At 39.2% G+C, this 23641-nt stretch overlaps 3 protein-coding genes across 3 annotated transcripts; all 3 read left to right on the forward strand.

The window, feature by feature from the left end:
* The first annotated feature begins 5937 nt into the window (after nt 1-5937).
* Nucleotides 5938-9039, forward strand: LOC113096386 (macrophage-expressed gene 1 protein-like). Its single transcript, XM_026261765.1, has 2 exons — nt 5938-6460; nt 6873-9039. The coding sequence occupies exons 1-2, from the start codon at nt 6011-6013 to the stop codon at nt 8589-8591; spliced, it is 2169 nt and encodes a 722-aa protein (XP_026117550.1). The 5' UTR covers nt 5938-6010; the 3' UTR covers nt 8592-9039.
* Nucleotides 9040-9750: 711 nt separating this feature from the next.
* On the forward strand, nt 9751-12737 carry LOC113096388 (perforin-1-like). The gene is made up of 3 exons (XM_026261767.1): nt 9751-9981; nt 10189-10726; nt 11598-12737. Exons 1-3 carry the CDS (start codon nt 9966-9968, stop codon nt 12619-12621), a joined length of 1578 nt encoding a protein of 525 aa, XP_026117552.1. The 5' UTR covers nt 9751-9965; the 3' UTR covers nt 12622-12737.
* Nucleotides 12738-14182: 1445 nt separating this feature from the next.
* On the forward strand, nt 14183-16511 carry LOC113096387 (macrophage-expressed gene 1 protein-like). Its single transcript, XM_026261766.1, has 2 exons — nt 14183-14632; nt 14970-16511. The coding sequence occupies exons 1-2, from the start codon at nt 14183-14185 to the stop codon at nt 16509-16511; spliced, it is 1992 nt and encodes a 663-aa protein (XP_026117551.1).
* The last annotated feature ends 7130 nt before the right edge of the window (nt 16512-23641 follow it).

Below are 23641 nucleotides of genomic sequence, written 5' to 3' on the forward strand. Positions count from 1 at the left end.
TGCTCCCTCGCGGTTCTGAAGCGGAAACTCCCGGGTCCTAAATACCGTAGGGCTCTGTGGTTTACAGCATTGGTAAGAGGGTCACAGCCGGAAAAAAATGAGTAGCGCGTTCCGGGACAGTATTTGTGAAAGAGCACTGAACAAAACTGTTTACTTCCTGCCTTAAATTCGTTTTGTTTTGCTAATATTTAAAGTAGGCTAGTATTACTTTTGACACTGCATATTATTTTTTTTAGTTGAACTGGGACAGATCATCAGCAAAAGTGGGGACAGGTCAGTTTGAGGTGGTCATGGTGGTTTTTATAACATGGTAACTAGTTTAGTCATGGTACAAGCTGGCCTAGTTTTAATTTGTTTACACAACTGTTTTGAGGACAGAATCCCTAAATTATCACTGGGTGGGCTAGGAATTTGAAACTAAAGATGGTCAGTCTACGCTATTGATTGAACTTTGCCAAACATGTTGTGTATGGCACTGGCTTAATAAAGAGGTGTTTTTTTTTTATTTCTTTCTTTTTTAAGACAACAGATAACATCACAGAGTTTTAATTTAAGTTGGTTACAAAACCTCTCAGAAGTTTAGCATGTTTAATTAAAAAGCAGTAAAATCATTTACACTTATGTAACCCTCAGACACATCTGAACAAGCAAAACAACCAAAAGGGGCATTTTAGGTCATTTATCTTTCAGCTGACATGGCAACAAAGATAAGGTTTAAGCTGTCTTGGAGACATCTGGTGCAATAACTGTAGAACAACAAACTGTAATGAAGTAAAATTAAGAATTATGAAGATGATTTTAGGACTATTTAAATTTTTCGGTCAACCACATAAATACAATGGATGTAATGAGTGACAGCTATCGCCTCAGATCTCAGACAATCCCACCTGACAGCTCTGTTAGCATCTTAGAAAAAAAAGATAATGTATTAAAAATATGTATCAGTGTTACTGCAGTTTTAATTACATTTATTCAACGTGTCAATGTTTTTGTAAGGCCATACTTTGCTAAAAGTGAGGGGGGAAAGAATATGATTTTTAGTCAGCTAAAAATGCATTATTTTTTGAAAGATTCAGCAAAATATATTCTTAAATACATGATAGTAACAGACATGGCACTGTTTCATGGAACAATTGCACATAATAATAAATAAAGTTTTTAAAACCATGCAATTATACAAAGTTTCAGTCTTAAAACAGCATGGCACATTGATTCTTCACATTTGCAAATATAAAACACATTTGAACTGTATTAATAGAATGTTATGTACAAGTGAAATACATTAGCCAACATTTATTACGTTTGAACACATTTTGTTTACAACAGACCATTGTTCATATTGACCTAAATCCCATATAAAGCTAATGAACTATTAATAATTCTATAATATTTATTATTTTTAACGTAAGCAAAAAATCTTTAAAAATAATAATAATACCAACAGATGTGTATTTAGCCTGATGCCCAGTCTCCTTAATATCTAACATAAATGTTAAGATTGGCAGGGGATATTTTGGAGTGAAAATGGCCTGTGTAATTACACACAAGTTTTATTATTCCACTAGATGGTGTTATCGTGGTCTGCGAAGTGCTTTAGCTGCAAAATGAGAAAATGAGATTTTTGAAGTTCACGCAATTGTTCAAGCAAGAACATTTGAAATGTACTTACAACATTATAAACTGAAAAAAGACATAAAAGGCTAAAATAATTTACCTGGAAACATAATTAGAAAATCATTAAAGCAGAAAAACACTTTATTTCCATGCATACTGTATAAAACTATTACAATATAAAGCACACTCTTGATAACAATGAATTATGATTAAATTAAATCAATGTCTTGTCTAAGGCTGAAAACAGTTTCACTTCTCACATACAATTGTAATTGAAATTATTAAATCTCCTGGAGACTGTAATAATTTACTGTAATAAGATCCAAATCTAAGGTCCAGATCTAAAGATTTTTTTTAAACGCATATTGATTAATTACAAATTCAAATAAAATATGTCAATATGTAATGTAATTACATGTACATCACATATTGACATTAAAAGTTATAGGAATATAGGATGTCATGTAAAAGTCAGCTTGAACTGTCACTCATACACAAATGTAGCCCATTGTAATGTTAAATAGCAAATATGGCCAAGTCAAAGGAGCTCTCACAAAAGCTGTGAGAACAAAATTGTTTTATTAAAGTTTACGGCTATAACAAGAAAAGTTCCCACAGACACAACATGCAGGCTTTTATAATACGTTTAAAATGTGTTGTACAAGAAAACCTTTGAAGATGTTGAAAAAGCACAATATCATGATGGAGAATAAAATGTTTTATTAGAACAACTGAGAAAAACTTGTTATTTACTGCCAACGACTTGCAAGATGACATGATGAAAGGAGGAAAACATTTCAATGCAGTGCATAAAAAGAAAACCAGAGAGAAAGAATGGCCGTCATGTTAGGACATCTTGCAGAATCCAATGTTTGACCTAGAAGATCATAAAAAGCCATGTGATAATGCTACAATTCATTTGGGGAGACCTGTGGAGCTCTGAAAGAATGTTTTATGGCATGATGTGACTCAGCTGGGACTTTTTGGACCCACGGATCAGTGGGAAGTCTTCTGAAAAAATGGCAAAGCTATAAGCAAAAGAACACCTTCTTGATGGTCAAACATGGAGGTTGACCTGTTGCCTCTGTTGAATTATTTTCATTACATTTTTTTCTTGGCATCAAAATGCATCTCTCTTTTAACTTAAGCCTTTTAATAAACACTGTTGTGTGGATCTTTCCTGTGTGTTTCCTGTGTGCTGACAGTAAGGTCAGTAGTAGTTATGTTTAGATTAGATTGGATAGGGTAAAGGGATCTAGAATATGGCAATGCGTAAATTCTTTATAACTAATGAACAGCCAATGTGCTAATAATATGCATGCTTATAAGCAGTTAGTTGTATAATAAATATAGTGAATAGTGTTCCCAATCTAAAGTGTTACCAAAAGTGTTTGTCAAATTGATCAATATAAATTCCTAACCAAGTTAAAAATGACTTAAATCATACTTTTGAGTACCATACCTGCAGTAAGATTCAGTCCCATCTGCTTATACAATACTAATAACTGACAGTGAAAATGTAAACGCAAATATAACAGTTTTAAAAGCAGTTTTACATTACATTAAAGGTATAGTTCAACCGAAAAAATGAAAAAAAAAATATGTTTATCTGCTTACTGTATGGAACTGTATGAGCCAGATGTAACACTAGGGGGCGACAAGACAGGGGAACAATTAAACCTAAAACATCACCCGTTTGCATATGCAACACATCATTTTGCAAAACATACTGCTCATCACCCACATTAGGATCACTTGTACAACCAACTTTTGCAAACAACGGTTTCACTGTTTCATCTTCCTGTTTTAGTTCACTAATGTTTTCTGTGACCTGCCAGTCATTAACCTCAAGACCCTCCGTGGAAGGTTTAGGGACTGGAGTACCCATGTACTTTATGAGACGCTGCTGGCGGCTTGTTTTTCTAGGGCCTTTAGTCCCAACCTGCAGTAGATTACTGTCAAAGTCTGGCAATGGCTGAACACCAGCCTTAGCTTGGGCCCTAGTCAGAGCAGGAAACGATTGTTCAGTGTCATGAGTGGTCACATTAACATCAGTTTTGACATTCATGGTCAACATTCACATCAGTAATAAGCAAATCAGTCAGCACTGGCATATCCCTTCCCAAAATCATGTACACCTGGTCTAGCTAACACTTCTGCATGGGGATACCTCTTTACATCCTCATGTACATATTGTACTGCTGTTGTAGAAGCATAGTTGATGTTAGCGACATGACAAGACTTAGTAAGAGACAATGAGCTACCAGTGTCCAGGAAAGCTTTCAGAAAATGTCCATTAACAGAAATGGCTCATGCTCCTTAACCCAGGTTCAGCTGTCGAAATGAAGTACTCGAAGTAACTGTTCCAAGATCACAAGTTCTCCATCTCCTCTTTCGTATGCTGATCTGGTCTTACCCGGCCGCTCAAACCGCTGAACTGTCTCATGAGAGACAGTACATACATGTTTACCTCTTAACATTGTGAAGTGCTCACATACTACTTTTGTGTTTCATAAACAACTGTTTTCACATAAATAACTAAAAGGAAACACATGTCTAAACTCAATTGTGCATTTCAGATGCTGTCACATCCCACAACCTTATCATCTGCAGAGAGACACTGCCAATCAATCGCAACAAAATACAGATAATGATTAACTTAAAAGCATCATAGAGGATTGTGAAGGTATTTCACTGGAGCTTGGTCTTCAATACACTATTTTTTGTTATATATCACTTCAAGCATTTATTTATGTCCTCTGTCCATTGTCATTCATGAATGTATTCTGCTAAGAACACTGTCATTTTTGCTACAATTTCAGGTCATGAAATAAAATAAAAGTACCTAATTGACATGTTGTAGTTGTCATTGATTTTATGTAAAACCCTAAAAGACACTTCAAGATATTGTAAGAAAAGGCAGATAGAGAGGTAAACAAGAAGAAAATAACATATTAATAAATAATATATACAAATAATACTAATATTAATTATATTACTATGCTAATATTAATGAAAAACTATCATTAACACCATTAATGTACTATATAGCATTCTCAAAGCATGGTTCTATTTGGAACCCAATAAAAAGGTTCTATTTAGCACTATAAAAGGGTTCTGCTATTGTTACAAGCCGGAGAACCCTTTTCTGGTACTGTTTAGAACCAATTTTTCTTAAGACTGATATGACTAAAACATTCTGAAATTATAGCTTGGTTTTAATGTCACCATTAATGAATTAATTAAAAAGGATAACATTGATAGTAACATTTATTTAATAATAAAGTCTGGTTGAAGTTAGGTAGGCTACCAACTAAACAAACAATGAGGAATGACAGAATTATCACAACGTAAACTTTTTTATACCAGCAAAGATGCATTTATACCAATTATCAACAGATTTACAGACTCTCAAAGTAAAACGTTACACACCAAAAATACACAATTAAAATACTTAATGGCTGTTGGCTATTTATGCTCCTCACGACACCCCAGGCAAATCAATTGCTGTAATCATTAAAACAAACATAAAGACGCAATCTACAAATGAATAATCTAAATGAACAGGTAAAAAAAAAAAAATAATAATAATTATCGAAGCTAAAATGAAACTGTTACCGAAAAAAAAAAATGTATGTGATCCAAAGAGTATTAATAATTTTAGTGGCGCTTTAACTCCGAACACTGGCGTAATGCGGAAGTCCGTCTACTCCCCGATAGTATATTGTCACATTGTGAATTTAATATGATTTGTTAATTCAAATGTATTATTTGTTTTTAAAAAGAAGCCTTAAGCATGACATCATATCCTGATATCTAGCTCACTGTATATGCATTGCTGTGTCTGCTTACGTAGGCATAAAGCGTCATGTGATAAAAAGTGATGATGGGAAAGTTTTTCATCTTTTCACCTACCCCCACAGCAATTTTTTCAAATGTTTCTCATGCAAAAGAGGAAAATGACAGGCCATACTGGTCTAAATCAAGAAGCAGCATTAAATCTCATTTCCTCTTTTTTAGAAAACGAATTCAACCATTTTATATCATCGGGAAAAAAAATTACATTATGAAGACCCAGAAAATAAGAGGAAATACATAGATACATTTACCAAAGAATAGGCCATAATGCACAACAAAAACATTTGTTTCATTCTTTCCATAAAACCGTCCTTCATCTTAATGTTTATACACAGGTTGAAGGTACTTTTGTCTGTTCATGTCTCCAAGGTAGCCATGCATGAAGAGGAAGTTTATAGTCTCATGACTTTATTTTCTGATGGATGTGAAAAACAGAAGTGGCTTTATTGAGGAACTTACCAAATTCTAAAATCTTCCAGATATAATTTAGTTAAGATCACATTACTGCAAGGTAGTGTGAAACAAGCACCTGCGGATCATGGAGTCTAGAGCATATTGTCTGCTGATGCTCTGCTGTTTTATCAATGTCTGCAAGCTTCATCCTCTCATTCGTCCCAGTAATGGACTTCGCTTGTGCCGCAAAAACTCAAGTTTATCAGCGCTGGAGGTTCTGCCAGGAGGAGGCTGGGATAACCTGCGCAACATAGACATGGGCCGGGTGATGAATCTGAGCTATTCCCAGTGTCAGACCACAGAAGATGGAGTCTATCTCATTCCAGATGAAGTCTTCGTCATTCCACAGAAAGTTAGCGGAGTGGAAACAAACTCTGAGATCATCATGTCATGGCTGGAACACAAAAGCTCAACTTCAAGTTCCATCAATGCAGATGCTTCCTTTTTTTCGGTTGTCAATGCGAAATTCTCCACAGAAAACCAGCGGATGAAAACCCACCAAGTGAAGGAGAGTTCTGTAACAGCACGAGTTCAAGTAAGTTCTTATTTTTAGTAGGTACTTTTACTTCCTTTTATGTAAAGCCCTTTTTTCTATTGTGTATGAAATTTGCTATCTAAATAAACTTCCCTTGCCTTGCCTAAGTACAAAAGTAAAAATATAAAATGTCATAATGAGAGTTATAACTATATGGACAAGCAGACTGAATATATAAATTTCAAGTTTTTCTGTGTAAATAAGGATTTTTTTATTTATTTTGAATTACCTACACTACAGAATTATAAAAATCGAATTATCAATTCAAAAACAATAATAATAAATAAATAAATAATTATGAGCATCTACAATAATTCTACTACTAATAAAAAAACAAACAATTATAATTTAAAGTGAATGATTGAATATTGTCAGTTGCTGTCATGACTGTCAATCTTTGCTTCATTTCTAGGTCCGTAACCATCTGTACACAGTAAAGGCGTATCCTGACTTCACTCTGGACTCCCGCTTTGCTCAACAGGCCGAGGAAATCGCAGATGCTATTGAAAACAATCAAACTCGTCAAGCGACTTACCTGTCAGAGAAACTCATACTGGATTATGGCACCCATGTCATCACAAGTGTTGATGCTGGTGCCACTTTGGTGCAAGAGGACTATTTAAAAATGTCTTATATCTCTGACAGCCAGTCAGATGCATCTTCTATAACTGCGTCAGCAGGATTTAACTTTTTTGACAAGGTTAAATTTGATATTGGTACAAGTACGTCCCAAAAAACCTCTCAAACCAGTGGTTATCAGGGTAACATCACATATTCGTTAATTCAGAGCCATGGAGGGGCTTTATTCTACCCAGGCATCACTCTGCAGAAGTGGCAAGAGAGTACACTCAATAATCTGGTGGCTATCGACCGCTCCGGTCTGCCGATTCACTATTTTCTGAATCCATCGACATTCCCAGACCTCCCAGTACCAACAGTAAATAAAATGGCTTCATCAGTTCGTAAGGCTGCAGAGCAATACTATAAAGTAAACACCATTCCAGGTTGTGTAAATCCAAATTCCAAAAACTTCAACTTTCAGGCAAATGTAGATGATGCATCTTGTGAGGGTCCAGTCACCAATCTTAGCTTTGGTGGCATTTACCAACGATGCACTCCACTGACATCAGATGGAAATGCTATCTGTGATGAGACAGCACAGAGAAACCCAGCTACAGGTGATTATTCTTGCCCTCGGCAGTACGACAGTACCCTATTACGCTCTGAGACAGTAGAACGAGGTTATAATCATTATGAATGCCACAGCCACTGTCATTCATGTGGTTTCTTGTGGTTGTCTACTTGTTGTGACCAAACATGCGGTGATGCTTACCGAGTCCGTCGTGCAAAAGTTGAAACTTACTGGTGTTCAACAACACAGAAGGCCCCTGAGTACTCTGGATACCTTTTCGGAGGACTATTTAGACCAGGCATGCAAAACCCACTGACCAAATCTAATAGCTGTCCTCCAAACTACTTTCCCCAACACTTTTTGTCAAATGGCATGATGGTTTGTCTGAGCAATGATTATGAGGCCGGAACAAGATTCTCTGTGCCTTTTGCTGGTTTCTTCAGCTGCCAGTCTGGCAACCCTCTTGCAAATGGTCAGAATCGCTGTCCGCCTCAGTTCAGCCAACATCTTGCTGCCATTAGTGATGGCTGTCAGATATTGTACTGTGTCCAGTCCGGTGTTTTCACTGGTGGCCAGTTAATGCCTATCCGGCTCCCACCATTCACAAGACCACCCATGGTCAGCATGATTGCAACAAACACAGTAGCTGTAATGACAGAAGGTGATCGTTCTTGGGTGAGAGTTGGACAAACTAAGATGTGGAGACTGGCAAAGCCTGGTGAAATCAATCAAATGGCATCAATGTTTGACACATCATCTTCTAAGATGTCTGGAGGAGAAAAGGCTGGTGTGGCCATTGGTGTAATGGTTCTGGTTGCTCTTGTGGTTGTAGGAACAGTGTTTATAATGAAAAGGAGAAAGAGGTTTTCTGCCACCAGCTTGAGCAGAGGGTATGAACAGATTCATGGTCAGGGTGAAAACGAGAGCAGTATAGAGATTCAGAGAGAACAACCAAATGGAAATGTTAATGAAAACCCCACTCAACCCCTACTATCATAAGATAGCTGTTCAGAGGTTTACAGTTAAGCGTTATCATTTTATAATGACTATGAAATAGTTGGCAGCATCAGTAACATTCTTTAAAGGCAACTTTTTACATTTGTTTTACAGCTAGCAAAAGTCTGATGAAGAGCCTGCTTGCACGAAACTTCATACGCTATGCAAAAGTTTTTTAAATACATGTTTGATACTTTTGGAGCTTTGGTGTTGCTTTATAAATATAAATAACTTTATATTTAATTTCTCTAGTAGTTTTTCAGTCGAACACCCATTTGAGATTGATGTTTGCAACTAACAATCCAAGCATCGGAATAAACCAAAAAAACATTGTGGTTGAGGGTTTTGTATTCAACATGATTTTCTACTCTTTTATTATTTTTACTGATATATGTGTATGTCTCTCTTTGTATGCTTTTGTGACTAATAAAAACTTCTTGAGAAAGACTGAGCAAATGTCATTAACTGAAGCATGCAATATGATAGCGAACCAGACTTAGATTGTGAATAAATATAAGGACATGAAATCTTGGTGAGTTCTTTTATACTCGAGATGGCGCCAACTATCAGCTCTAACTTGCTTTTGCATGGCATGAAATCACAATGATAGCCCTGCTATGTAAAATAAGGTTTCAGTTAAACAATGTTGCTCTGGACAACAGTCATTATTCAAGTCTTATTTCATCTCACCCCCACACAAAAAAGTAATAACAGGAATTAGGAAAGTCAATCACCTGGTCATCTAGGCCTGTCTAACATAGACCAACAGTAGAGCTAAATATAACTACTTCCATTTTACAAGATACTGTACTGACTCCTAGTTTCATCTAGTTTCTCCTAGTTTATAGTATTCTTTACTATAATAATAATTTTATAGAAAATGCATATGTTTCTACATATCCAAAATCTCCTGACCAATACTTTCCCATGCAATGTGCTTATGAGTATGATTTTCATTTCATGATATCCATTGTCTCACATGCAACTGCAAGTGAACAGAAAATGTGCTACATTTTGTCATCCACATGTCCTGTTTGATTAATCTTGACCTTGCACTTCAGCCGCAATTCCCTCATACCAAGTCTCACGAGAACTCTCCCCCACTGCACAGCTGGTATTCACCCAAAAAAAAATCCTAAATCAAAACAAACCCAGTCAGCGGATGAAATCTGTCCAGCGCAGATGAAAAGGCCTGAAAGGAAGACACTCCCTTCCACAAATGCCATAGACTCACACAGAGCTCTTTTTCAGCAGTAGCATTCCAGAAAGTGACTACAGCTAAAACCTTTCATGAAGAAACTTTAATTTGGAAAGAAGGACAGAGAAAAGGATTTTAGGTCGATATGGTGATGTAACACAGCTGGAAGAGACTGTTGCATGAAAGCTACTCTCGGTGGGTAAAACTGATATTTTTAACAGTATCGATCTTTTAGCAGATTTCAGTGCCATAAATAATACACTGCACTCAGGAGTCTGGACTTTCATTATGTAATTTTACAATATATATATATTTTTTTTGCATGTATATTGTCTCATGAATGTATTTCCATCTGATAAATGATAAAATATTACATGTGAACCCTCTGCATTTTCCCTTTAGAAATCATCATGGAGACAAATCACTGTGTCTTCCATGTGTTTCTCTGCATATCTCTGATCTTGACACAATGGGACATAAGTTCAGCTTGCCAGTCAGGCTCTCAGGAAGAATGTGAGAAAGCCCCGTTTGTGCCTGGTTACAACCTGGCGGGCGAAGGATTTGACATTGTCAGGATGCGCCGTAAAGGGGCCTTTTTGATCAATGTCAAGTCACACATGGTCAACGGCACTTGTACGGTCTGCAAGAACCGCTTCCAGGGAGGCCAGATGCAGAAACTTCCCTCAGCTGTGCGGGACTGGCGTCCGTTCAGTCGCTGCAGCAAACAGCTTTCTAGTGCTCTTCATCATTCTGTTGACTCCCTGATGAAGAGTTCAACATCACTCATCAATAACAACTGGGAAATGGACCTACGCGTGGATGACATAGGAAAGGCATTTATTGGAGGGAGCCATTCAGATATTGCCAGATTTGCCCAATCTCAGAATGCAATGGATAAGGCAACATTTGCCCTCCATGAAATCAGCTGCACATATTACAGGTAACTCCATGTATTTATAATGATTTTGTTTTGTTTGTTGTAACCTCTCCAAAGAATGATGACAATCTGACCCTCTCTCAATATCTCTGATGACATGCATACATTGTTAGATGATTTAATAACTGAGAAAGCACATACACAACATAAAACACACAACATAACAAAATACACTCTGAAAGTATAATATTTTATATTTTAGAACTGGTGGGGTGGATTTTGACATACAAGCAGAACAAAAACAAAGTTATTCCACAAGATGCATGCAGTTTTCTTTATTAGGGCTAGTGGGCCAAAAGTTAGGCCTAGATTGTGTATGAATGTTATTGCTTTGATAACAGAGTATCAGAGTAGGTGGCAACTAAAAGCAATTGATGTTAAAATATTTCAAAATAATCCATTCCTTTGGGTACATTTTACATGTATTTCAAGTTCATTCTTATAGGCTCTTCAGAGACAGTCACATTTTTCAAGAGTCATAAGATCCTAATGTAGTTAGGACCTCCTAATGTAAATGATCTTTAAAAGAAAGCTTCAGTGCATGTAGACAATTTAAAATCAGTGCATCTTTTCCATGTGAGACTTGAGGTTGTGCATTATGAGGAAGAGACATCATCTCAAAGATGCTTAGATTAGCATGTAATCCTCATCTGATCAAACCATTTAGTCATAAAACACTTGAAAAGTCAGCCAAATCACGATTTTATCTGAAAAACAAACCCAGAATTGGCTTTAATAAGTACTTTCTTATCACCTCCTTGACAAAATTACTGTCAAAAACACTGAAAAATAAAACATGAGGCAAATTACAGTTTTTATTTAGAAAGCACAGGCAGAATCTGCTGACAGATGACTTTTTGTTGTTCATTTGCAGTTTCAGAGTTACAGACCACCCAGAACTCAGCACTGAATTCTCAAAACATCTCCAGCGACTTCCGAAACAATATGATGAGGAATCAGAAGCCCTGTACCGAAGGACTATAGATACTTACGGCACTCACTACATACGTCAAGTTCATCTGGGAGGGCGAGTGAGGCGGGTCACGGCTTTTCGGACTTGTCTTGCAACCCTGAAGGGCTTCTCAGAGACTGATATCAAGAACTGCCTAAACATTGAGTTAAAGATGAATCTGGGGTTCCTGCCAGCTAATATCTCGCTTTCCAACAAATGCTCTCAAATCCTTAAAGATAACATGAACATGGGATTCCACCAGGGCTTCATGACACACAAGACAGAGGTGCTGGGAGGTGAGAAATACTTCCCAGACCTTGTTTTAAACCAAAGCCCAGCTGAAGCATACTCCAACTGGATGATGAGCTTGCATGACAATCCTGAAGTCATATCATATGCAATTCTCCCTCTCCATCATCTGGTGGCTGATCCTGAGGTTAGTGGCAATCTCAAAAGAGCAGTAACAGAGTATATTGAAGAGAACATGCTTTCTGTAGATCCCAAGGAGAATCAAGAATGCTCACAAACACCAAATCTGGACCTCAACTGCTGTCCCATGCAAGCCGGCCGTGGCAAGTTAGCAGTGATGGTGCAGAGAGCAGCAGGCCTGAAAGCAGATCTCTTCACACGCACTGACGGTTATGTGAAAGTCTGGTACAACCTCATGTATGAGGAGACTGAGGTGATTATGGACAATAATGATCCTGAATGGAACATCAGTTATGATTTTAGATCAGTTGAGTTCGGTCATGACCTCATATTTGAGGTTTGGGACAGTGATGTCATTTATAATGACTTTGTGGGGCAATGTGTGGTCCGACCTGAACGTGGATCTCATTCACACAGCTGTAAATTAAAGAGAGGCATCCTGTATTTCACCTACAACGCTTCTTGTGATGCTCATCTGACTGGACCCAGGTGTAGCAGATATTCCCCAAAAGGATAAGAGCTTGTATTTGAAGAGAACAATAAATACAAAAGAATATAAAGAATATTTATAATAAAGTATATTTCTGCATATTGCTTTTTAGACAGTTATCATTATTGTAAACAGAAATGTAAAAAAAAGAATTACATTATTATGTAAAATATTTCCAGTAATGATAGTGTTCGAATGTAAATTCACATTTTGAAATTTCTTCTTTATTATTCGTAGCCTATTATTTGTATTATTTTTTTTAGACTTGATTTTAAGATTTGACACCTGCTTTTGTTCCGCTACTGCAGAAAATAGTTTTGCTTTCGGTGGTCTTACTCCTGTGCGTGACTGTGGTTATGCATTGCAAAGTGAAAAGATCTTTTCATGTTCTGCAACAGATGATTAATTAAAACAAAAACTGTCTACTGGTTCAATGAAGACCGTGCACAATGACTTTTCAATACAGAGAACATGAAATTTTGTGCTGTGTTTATCATGCCAAGGTCACTGGTTCATTTCCCAGGGAGCACACATAGTTAACACAGTATGTCAAAAAACAAATGGACAATTAGTTGTCTATTGTTTTGTTGTTGTTGTTTTCCCAATGTATTAAAAAAGCAAGTAGTTTATAGAGACAGGTATTCCAAAGGAAACAGAGTTTGGACACAAACATATAATCTTATCTTTCTGTAAGATAGAAAAAAAAAATTGAAACCTTTAGCTTTCTACCATAAATGTTAAGGTATGGAATTATTAACAGAACCGAAAAAGATGATGAATGGTTTTCATTATATCCAGGTGAACAAACAACACACAAAAGGAGAAGACGTCAAATGAATTTGGCATGATGAATAGGAATGAATAGGATTAACATTACCAGATAACACTGATCTCTGGTCTGACGTCAATGCTATAATGTGAGTTTGAAGGTCATTTTGAAGGATTGTCAACATTATTGTATACTATGAAAAGCACTTTTGTTTTTTTTCCTTGGTAGACCTTTAAATCATTTAGAGAATTAAAGTTTTTAAAGCTCCCTGTAGTTTAACAAATATGTGAGCAAGAGAGCTGAAAATCGACACTATGAACAAATCAAAAACCTGCATCTTTCTCCTGCATGGAACATAAAAGATGAACATTTTGAATTTTTTTATTTATTTTTTGCTCTAAAAAAGCTTATTGTTGCCTTTAAAATAATATCTGATTGTGGTGTGTTGTTTTATTTATTTATTTATTTTGTTAAAATGGTTCCAATGTGTACAATTGAATTTCTTTTTATTTTTAAAAATAAAAATAATAATTGAAGCAAATATGGATATTACATAAAAGTTATATATTTGGGTGTGTTAAAGAACAAAAGATTGAAAAATAGTTTTGCTTTCGATAGACTGTTTGCTATGTGTTTTTGTGGTTATTATATAATTACAAGTAATACAATAAGATCTTTTGTTGTTTCATATTCTAATACAGATCATTCAATAAAACACAACTGCCTATTGGTTCAGTGAAACCACAAATCCTTGCTCTACAGAATATAAAACACAATTCTGATAGAGCAATGCATTTTTACTCAGCACACCAAACCATCATGGGGTCAAAAACATTTTGTCTGCTTATGCTCTACTGCTGTGTTCACATCTGCGACCTTTATCCGCTCATTCGTCCCAGAAACGGACTCAATGAGTGTCACAAAAACTCAAGTTTACCAGCGCTGGAGGTTCTGCCAGGAGGAGGCTGGGATAACCTGCGCAACATAGACATGGGCCGGGTGATGAATCTGAGCTATTCCCAGTGTCAGACCACAGAAGATGGAGTCTATCTCATTCCAGATGAAGTCTTCGTCATTCCACAGAAAGTGAGCGGAGTGGAAACAAACTCTGAGATCATCATGTCATGGCTGGAACAGACAAGCGACAGTTCAAGCTCCATCAATGCAGATGTTTCCTTTTATTCAGTGCTCAATGGAAAATTCTCGAAAGAAAACCAGCGGATGAAAACCCACCAAGTGAAGGAGAGTTCTGTAACAGCACGAGTTCAAGTCAGTCAAACAATCATCTAACAAAATGTTAAAAAAAAAGCTTGAAAAAGCATTCTGGAATTTTAAATAGTTTAAATATTGCTGCAGATTTTGATGCCTCTGTAATGTGTATTATTTTTACTAATATAATAATAATGATAATATTCAATATTACATAATATTAACTTTTTTCTCACTCTTATTGTTATGAATGTACAGAAAAGATAAATTCAGAAGACCTACACTTTTTTCATTATGATTTAACAACACAGACCTTTGAAATAAATGTTTTTTAATTGAGTCTATCTGTCTTTCTTTTTTCTTTTTCTTATACATTTCATTTATTTATTTTTTCTAGGTCCGTAACCATCTATACACAGTAAAAGCGTATCCTGACTTCCCTTTTGACATCCGCTTTGCTCAACAGGCCGAGGAAATCGCAGATGCTATTGAAAACAATCAAACACGTCTAGCAACTTACCTGTCAGAGAAACTCATACTGGATTATGGCACCCATGTCATCACAAGTGTTGATGCTGGTGCCACTTTGGTGCAAGAGGACTATTTAAAAATGTCTTATGTCACAAAGAATCAGTTACAAATGTCTTCTATTTCTGCATCAGCAGGTCTTTCCTTCTTTGAAAAACTTAAATTTGATTTTGACAGCAATGGATTCCAAAAAACCTCTAAAACCAGTGGTTATCAGGATAACATCACATATTCATTCATTCAGAGCCAGGGAGGAGCTTTATTCTATCCAGGCATCACTCTGCAGAAGTGGCAAGAGAGTACACTCAATAATCTGGTGGCTATCGACCGCTCAGGTCTGCCGATTCACTATTTTCTGAATCCATCAACATTCCCAGACCTCCCAGTACCAACAGTAAATAAAATAGCTTTGTTAGTTTCTCAGGCTGCAGAACAATACTATAAAATAAATACCATTCCAGGGTGTATAAGTCCAGATTCCAAAAACTTTAACTTTCAGGCAAATGTAGATGATGCATCTTGTGAGGGACCAGTCACCAGTCTTAGCTTTGGTGGCATTTACCAACAATGCACTGCACTGACATCAGATGGAAATGCTATCTGTGATGAGACAGCACAGAGAAACCCAGCTACAGGTGATTATTCTTGCCCTTTACAGTACAGTTCCACCCTATTACGCTCTCAGACAGTAGAACGAGTTTATAATCGTTACGAATGCCAAAAGAAATGTCGTTCATGTGGTTTCTTGTGGTTCTCTACTTGTTGTGACCAAACATGTAAGGATGTTTACTATGTCTGTCGTGCAAAGGTAGACACCTACTGGTGTTCCACCAGTCAGACAACCCAGTTGAACTCTGGATACCTCTTTGGAGGTCTTCATGGACCATCTTTGCAAAATCCATTTACCAAATCTTATAGCTGTCCTCCAAATTTCTTTATGCAAAAGTTTTTGTCTAGTGGTATGGTGGTTTGTCTGAGCAACGATTATGTCACAGCAACCAAATTCTCTGTGACATTTGGTGGCTTCTTCAGCTGCCAGTCTGGTAACCCTCTCTCAGATGGTCAATCTCGCTGTCCACCTCAGTTCAGCCAACATCTTGCTGCCATTAGTGATGGCTGTGAGATATTGTACTGTGTCCAGTCCGGTGTATTTAGTGGTGGTCAGTTAAAACCTGTCCGTCTCCCACCATTCATAAGCCCACCGCTGGTTGGCACGATGGGCACAAACTCTGTAGCTGTAATGACAGAAGGTGATGTTTTCTGGGTAAGAGTTGGAAAAGCAAGAACATGGTATCGGGCAGATCCTGTTGAAATAAATCAGATGTTTGGGAGGTCTGGAGGAGAAAAGGTTGGTGTAACCTATGGTCAGATAGCTTTAATTGCTCTTGTAATATCAGGGTTAGTTGTTTAATGAAATTAAAGGTTTACTTACCTTGAGATTCAAAGTGTGAACAAACACAGGGGCGCTGAACAAGATCCCGGGCCCTCTGCATACGCAGTCCTAATGCCCCCCCACCCACCCACCCCGAAAATATATATTCCAGATTTTTCAAGGGCCCTCTATTCCTTTGGGGCCTGGGAATCAGTACTGGTTTAACCCCCAGTCCGACGCCCCTGAACAAACATAACAGTGACTTAAACAGCCACGGGGAACAAAAGAAAGAAAATGCTAATTATAATACCTGTCAGTACTGTAATCAAATTACACAGTGATTGAGAAATGGTGATGGATATAAAGGATGTTTTGCACTTTTTTTCTTTTGTAATTATTATGATTATGATAAAACAAGTTATAGTAGTTGTGGTGGCAGTATTAGTAGTAGTAGTACTATATTATTTGCAAAGTTAACCAAATACAAATCAAATAATCTGTTTAACAAAGATTCTAACTGAGAAATCTTTATTTTCCTTTCAATTACATTATACTGATTTAAACATTGTATTGATTTTAAAAGCAGGCATAAAAACACATCCGTAATGTTTGATTTGTTTGAATGGCTCACTGTTCTTGATCTGTATTTTAAAAATCTTTTAAAAATAAATACCTTTTTTTCTTGTGGATTTTCTAAAGGTATCATTTTTCAGATTTTTGTACTCAAGGGCTGATACAATCCTTTAGAAATTTAAATAATAATACTAGTTAATATTGCTGTTGTAAATTATATAATGCAAGTTAGTATTTCTGTTATAAGATATGATTTGTGCAAAATACATCTGCCTGTCAGTGTTTATTTTGTATGGAGCCCCACACATTGCCTGCAGGAAAAAATAGTAGGCTAAATTGTGTGCACAATTAACTAATTTGTTCCCTCAATGTACTAAAACGTGCACATGATTACTATTGCGTTCCCTCGATTTACTATTTCGTTCACTCGATTTATAAATTGTGTGCACGATTTACTAATTAGTTCCCTCAATTTTGAAATCGAGTGAACGTAATAGTAAATCGAGGGAATGCAATAGTAATCATGTGCACATTTTAGTAAATTGAGGGAACGAATTAGTAAATCGTGCGCACAATTTATTAATATTTCTTGCATGTCCGTAATTTTGTTCTTCTCTGGAGCGATAGAAACATTGCCCATGTAAGAGGTTAGCCATTTGCTGATTCAAGATATGAACATACTCAAGATAATACATAAAATTTAGCCAATTTGTCCTCAAATCTAATCTGAAAGGGGCTGTCACAAATAAGGAGAGGGGACCCAAAAGCAGAAGGCAATTTGACAATGCTTTAATGGTGAGACTCAGTTCTTGAAAGGAGCACAGGTGGCCGTGTAGGCGGGATAATCAAACAAAGTTTCTCGGTATTAAATCCAACAGAAGATAGTCACAGCCCAAAAGGAACAGAAAGTCTTTCAGCAGTAATGCAACAGAAATACATGGTCAGGACCGGGCACGGGAAAACCCCTGGAGGTAGAGAGAGACAGAGGCTGGGTTCGTTCTGAGCACGGGTACGCCAAACCGTGGACCACTCACGTAGCTGGAGGATGGACAGAGCAGAAGTGAGGTAATAATGCTGTTAATCAGGTACACGTATCAGACAGGACACGACTAGACAGAGGTAAGGAGGCTGGTTAAGGGTACGTAGCAGGCGCAACGGAGGAGGACTGATGGGAGCGGTAGAAGTCATCAATCAGCAGGCGGTCCAGGACTTCCCGGGATGGAATCCAACTTCTCTCCTCAGGACCGTATCCCTCCCAATCGACCAGGAACTGATGATCATGACCCCAAGGCCTAACAGCGAGAAACCTACGAACCCTATAGGTGGGGGCGCCCTCAACACGGATCGCAGGGATGACAGAACGGGGGGGGGGTTGGGCTGTGGCTTGACAACGGGTTTAATACATGATACGTGAAAGACAGGGTGAATGTGTTGGAGATTGGTAGACAACTTGAGTTTGACTGAGACAGGGCTAAGAATCTTAAGGACACAGAACGGCCCAATGAATTTGGGATCCAGCTTACGCAACGAGGACTGAAGAGGAAGATTAAGGGTGGATAGCCAAACCCTCTGTCCAACTGAATAATGGGGGCTCTTGACTCGACGTTTATTAGCGGTTTACATGCAGAGGGGAGCCATGATGTGTCTTTGACGCTCTGCTGTGGAGATACGCACCTGAGGGAATTTACCGCTGATTAGAGAACCGGCTTTACTGACGAGATGCGCATTAACGATCGGCCGATCGTGATCGAAGCAGCCCTAATAATAAATAAAAAGAAAACAGATAGAATACAAAAAGAATAGAGCAAGCTACTGGAGGTCTATATATATATATACACACACACATAATTGCATAATAAAAGAATATAGAATACAAAAAGATTAGAAAGATTTTTTAAAGAATAGAATTAGTGTCAGAAAGCCTATTCAGGAACTAGGAACCAAAGTTCAATTCACGTTTCCTAGAGGGACACTTGTTACTGTTACCTGCCAGTGAAGATCACTCTCTGTCTTTGTTTATGCTGCTGCTATGTTTCTGTAATGTGTTCATATAATACAAAACACATCTAAATTCATACCAGATGCATATGCAGATGCATATATTGGATTAAATAAATGTCTCAATCTAAAGACTTCTCCTGCTCTCCTGATTCTCTGACCGGAATCTGGTCCATAGTTGGCCACCTCAACCAGTTGTAATTCAGATGTAGTAAGGTTTACTACACTAGTTTGGTCCTTTGAGCCGGATTGAGAGCAACATCAAACCAGTATGGACCCAATAGTAAGTGACACAGAGACAACGGAAAGACCTTTCCGCGGGACAAATCTTCCGCCTCACTTGGATGAGTATGAGGTTGGCTACCGGCCCGCAGAGGACCATCATCCTAAAGCTTCTACCCCTGTCCCAGTCAATGTAGAAGTAGCTTGAGGAAAACGTCCCACAGCAGTACCAGCTCTCATTCCTGGACCAGCAGACATTCCATTACCTCCGCTGGCGTTTATCTTCCACCAGAACTCTCTAATGTCCAGACTGCTGTTTTGGAGGAGAAGATTAAGCAGAGACAGTTTGACAGTCTCCGGCAGCAGGTACAGGAGGACTCACTCGCTGACATGGAATATCAGCAGCTGCAGACACAAGCAAAGGAAGCTCAGCGCATTCAGGAAGAGGCTCTCGCCGCTAAGGAGGCTTTGTCCAAGCATCTAGAGAGACAGCGCAAGCTGCAACAAGCAGAGACTGAACTTGAGGTAGCAAAGCTTGTATCTACCATGCTCATTGAAGACTCCTGTGCCTCCAGGCTCACCAGCCAGCCCTTTGCCTCCACCTCAACCTAATCAGAGTAGTCCAGCCATGAGTCCACAGTCTCCCTCGTTGTCTCAGCAGCTCTTTATTCAGTCACCAGCCATGACATCATCTGTATACCCTTCCTCAGGTGATCAGATCATGCTGGACGACACATCACAGCTGTCACTCAGGCCACAGGTGCTGACATTACCTACCAATTAAACCATGACTTCCTTTTCCTAAACCACTCCACTTGCCACCAGCAGTTTCATCACCAGTCTCTACTGTATCTCAGACTGCCCCTATTACTGCACCATTACGCACAGTGATGTCAGCATCGTGCGTGGTACCCCAGCCTTCCTCATTAGCCACAGTTATGTCCACTGCTTTGCACTCCATGAATATGAGCATGCCGTCTATGCCACAGCTGTCTACAAGTCCATATGTGATACATCAATCATTGAACCCTCCAGTGAGCACACATGCACATCATCTGCAACCTCCAATTACTAACCAGCAGGCATCAGCTAGGCCACCTAATGCTAACTTTGCTCAGCGACCCTCATTCCTGCACTTCCCCCACACACAGTCTGCATACCCTGGTACAGAGCTACTATATGCCTCAGCTTATGGCATCCCACAACCTAAGCTACCAGTGTTTGAAAGTGGTAATTAGAGTGACTTTGCCCTGTTAAAATTGGCATTGGACAATTTGTTAAGTCCTCACAGCTATCTCATTGAGCAGTACAAATACAGTGTCCTGTTAAGCCATTTGAAGCTTCCCAGTGCTCAGCAGCTGCGCTGCAAGCTCTTCAGGATAAGTATGGGCAGCCAAGACAACTTGTGCATTCCGAACTGGGTGCCATCATGAACAGTCCACCACTTAGACTGGGTGATGCTTATACCTTTGACTCCTTTGCCTTATCAATACAATCATTAGTAGGCATGTTGAGGACTCTTGAAGGTCAGAATGGTTTTGAGCTCATGTGTGGCTCTCATGTGGATCGTCTTCTCAGCAAGTTGCCAGCTGCCTATCGGGATAGCTTTGTTGAATACTGCCTGAGTAAAGGTATTCTCCAGACAGGCACAGACTAAACCTATACACTCCCTGATCTGGCTACTTGGTTGGATATTAAGTCCCAGGCTAAACGCATTTCCAACCGAGCGGAAGCCTTGTTTCAGAGCGACTCACCCAAGTCCTATGGTAAACCTACAACATCTACTCATCCAAAGGATGAGTTCTGTTGACCAGTGAGAGAGCCATGAAAGGTCCTGATGCTAAAGCACAGAAATCTAGCTCAAAGCCAAAGCCCAGGCCATATTGTCCTCATTGTGATAGCACGGAGCATTACCTCAATGCCTTTGACCAGTTTAAGAAACTAACTACAGCTCAAATTATCACTTGGATTAAAGAAGGAAAGTGCTGCTGGAGGTGTGGCCGAACTCATGCAGTGGAGGTCTGCAACCTCAAGCGAACATGTGGTGTTTGTAAAGAGTTACATCTCACAGTTCTTCATGATTCTGTTGATGATACTTCCAAGGCTGTTCTAATGGTCAGATTGTCACCTACCAGGATTTAACTTGATCATCCTAACCATTCACCCAAGGTCATGCTGAAAGTGCTTAAAATCCTTCTACACAATGGTCAGCGAACTATGGAAACTCATGCAGTTCTTGATGACGGGTCAGAAAGAACATTAGTGCTTCAGCCAGTAGTGCAGTACCTTAAATTATCTGGTACCCCTGAATTGCTCCCCTTACACACAATCCACCAGTGTCACACTGAACTTGTAGGATCATATGTATCCTTTGAGGTGTCTTCAGTATCCCAGCCTAAGAGGAAGTTTGCTATACACAATGAATTAACTGCTACGGACCTGTGTCTAGCAGAACACAACTACCCAGTGGCTGCTCTCCAGAAGGACTATCGACACCTGCAGGACCTGCCACTGCCTCCTATGGACAGAGTGAAACCACTGCTGCTTATTGGGTCTGACATGCCACATTCCCTGACACCTGTTCAGCCCATATGCAAAGGCCCAGTATGGGGACCCATTGCTGTTCATTCACAACTTGGATGGTCTCTCCAAGGCCCGATGAGTCCCATGCAGCCCCTCTGATGACCCGATTCATCATGTGGAAAGACTCTGGTAAGTTGACACCCTCCCATACAATACTAAGATGATTACCAGGTCCAAACAGGACAAAGAGGCTTACATCTTGCTTCAAAATGCCAGTATTAGAGTGATGGTGGATCATGTACAACGATATGCTACCCCATTCCTAAGAAAACCCCCTCTGAGCTTACTCCATGCAGACAAAACGGCGGTTCTCCCTGGTTTACGCCGCACAGAGCGCAGACTGTCACGGGATCAAGAAAAGGCTAAAGTTTACTGCAGTGAGATCCGTGAGTTGGAGTCAGCTGGTTATGTGGCAAAGATAAGTGCAGAAGAAGTGGACCAAAGTACAGAGTCTTGGTTCATTCTGCACTACATGGTGCAACACAATGGTAAAGACAGAATAGTCTTCAACTGCTCCTTCCAACATCAAGGACAGTCTTTGAATGATCAGCTGATGAATGATTATCCCATTCACGACCAGGGCCAAAGTCATTATTCAAGACCTCTGGAAGCACAATCTTGGTTGGGACAACCCCATAGAGCTGTTGCATTTGAGATAAAGTTGGCTCACCTGGGTAGGAGAGCTCCCAATTCTTCCCAAGTAGCAGTTCCCTCGAGCATACACCCCAGCCTCTGCTGACAACCCATCGGCCACCCGAGAGTTTCATGTCTTTAGTGATGCATCGGAAAGGGCCTACGGTTCAGTGGCATACCTAAGCACCACAGATGATCAAGGACAGGTTACTCTTAGCTTTGTCTTGGCCAGGTCTAGAGTAGCACCTCACAAATGCCTGTCAATACCACGTTTGGAGCTCTGTGCTGCCCTTACCGGCACCCAGTTGGGCAAGGTTAATCCAAACTGAGTTGACCATACCTGTCCACAAAGTCACTTTCTGGTCTGACTCTACCACAAAGTGTTTGTAGGGACACGTGTGGCAGAGATACAGACTTTAACAGAGATGTCTGAATGGAGGTACGTTGATTCAAATGACAACCCAGCCGACCACATCACACAAGGTCTTTTACTGACAGAATTAACAGGCCCTCATCAGTGGAAGTCAGGTCCAGCCTTCCTGAATCAGTCACCTGACAAGTGGCCGTCAATGCCCAAAACTGAAGGAGAGCCTGACTGCAATGAATTGAAGAAATCTGCGTTTATTGACGCTGTTTCATTACTTAGACGTTCTCTTCCAGATCCAAGCCAATTCCACACATAGCAAGAGCTCGTTCAGGCCACTGTTAGATCCCTGCATGGGGCGGCTACCACTGACACTGACCATCCTACAGAGGCTTCTGAATATATTGAAGCTGAAAAGCTACTTCTAGCACAGGCTCAAATGTACTCCTTTCCTACTGATGTTAGACATTTAAAGGCCGGACATCCTGTTCCACAAACCATTCGCTTAGGCTCACTTGCCTCTGAATATGATAATGGCACTGGTCTCATTAGAGTGGGCGGACGGCTACGGCGTGCTAGTGACCTTGACCCAGAGGCCTTAAAACACAATTGTATTAGACCCTAGCCATCCTATCACCAAGCTGTTAATTAAGGAGACAAATCAATGACTCCTTCACCTCAGAAAGGGTTCTAGAAGATCTACGCCACCAGTATTGGATACTTTGAGGCCGAGAAGCAGTTCGTAAACACCAGCACAGCTGTCGAGACTGTCAGTACTGGCGCACCAAACCTCAAA

Source organism: Carassius auratus, unplaced genomic scaffold, assembly GCF_003368295.1.
Source record: "Carassius auratus strain Wakin unplaced genomic scaffold, ASM336829v1 scaf_tig00215912, whole genome shotgun sequence".
In the NCBI taxonomy this organism is placed as follows: Eukaryota; Metazoa; Chordata; class Actinopteri; order Cypriniformes; family Cyprinidae; genus Carassius; species Carassius auratus.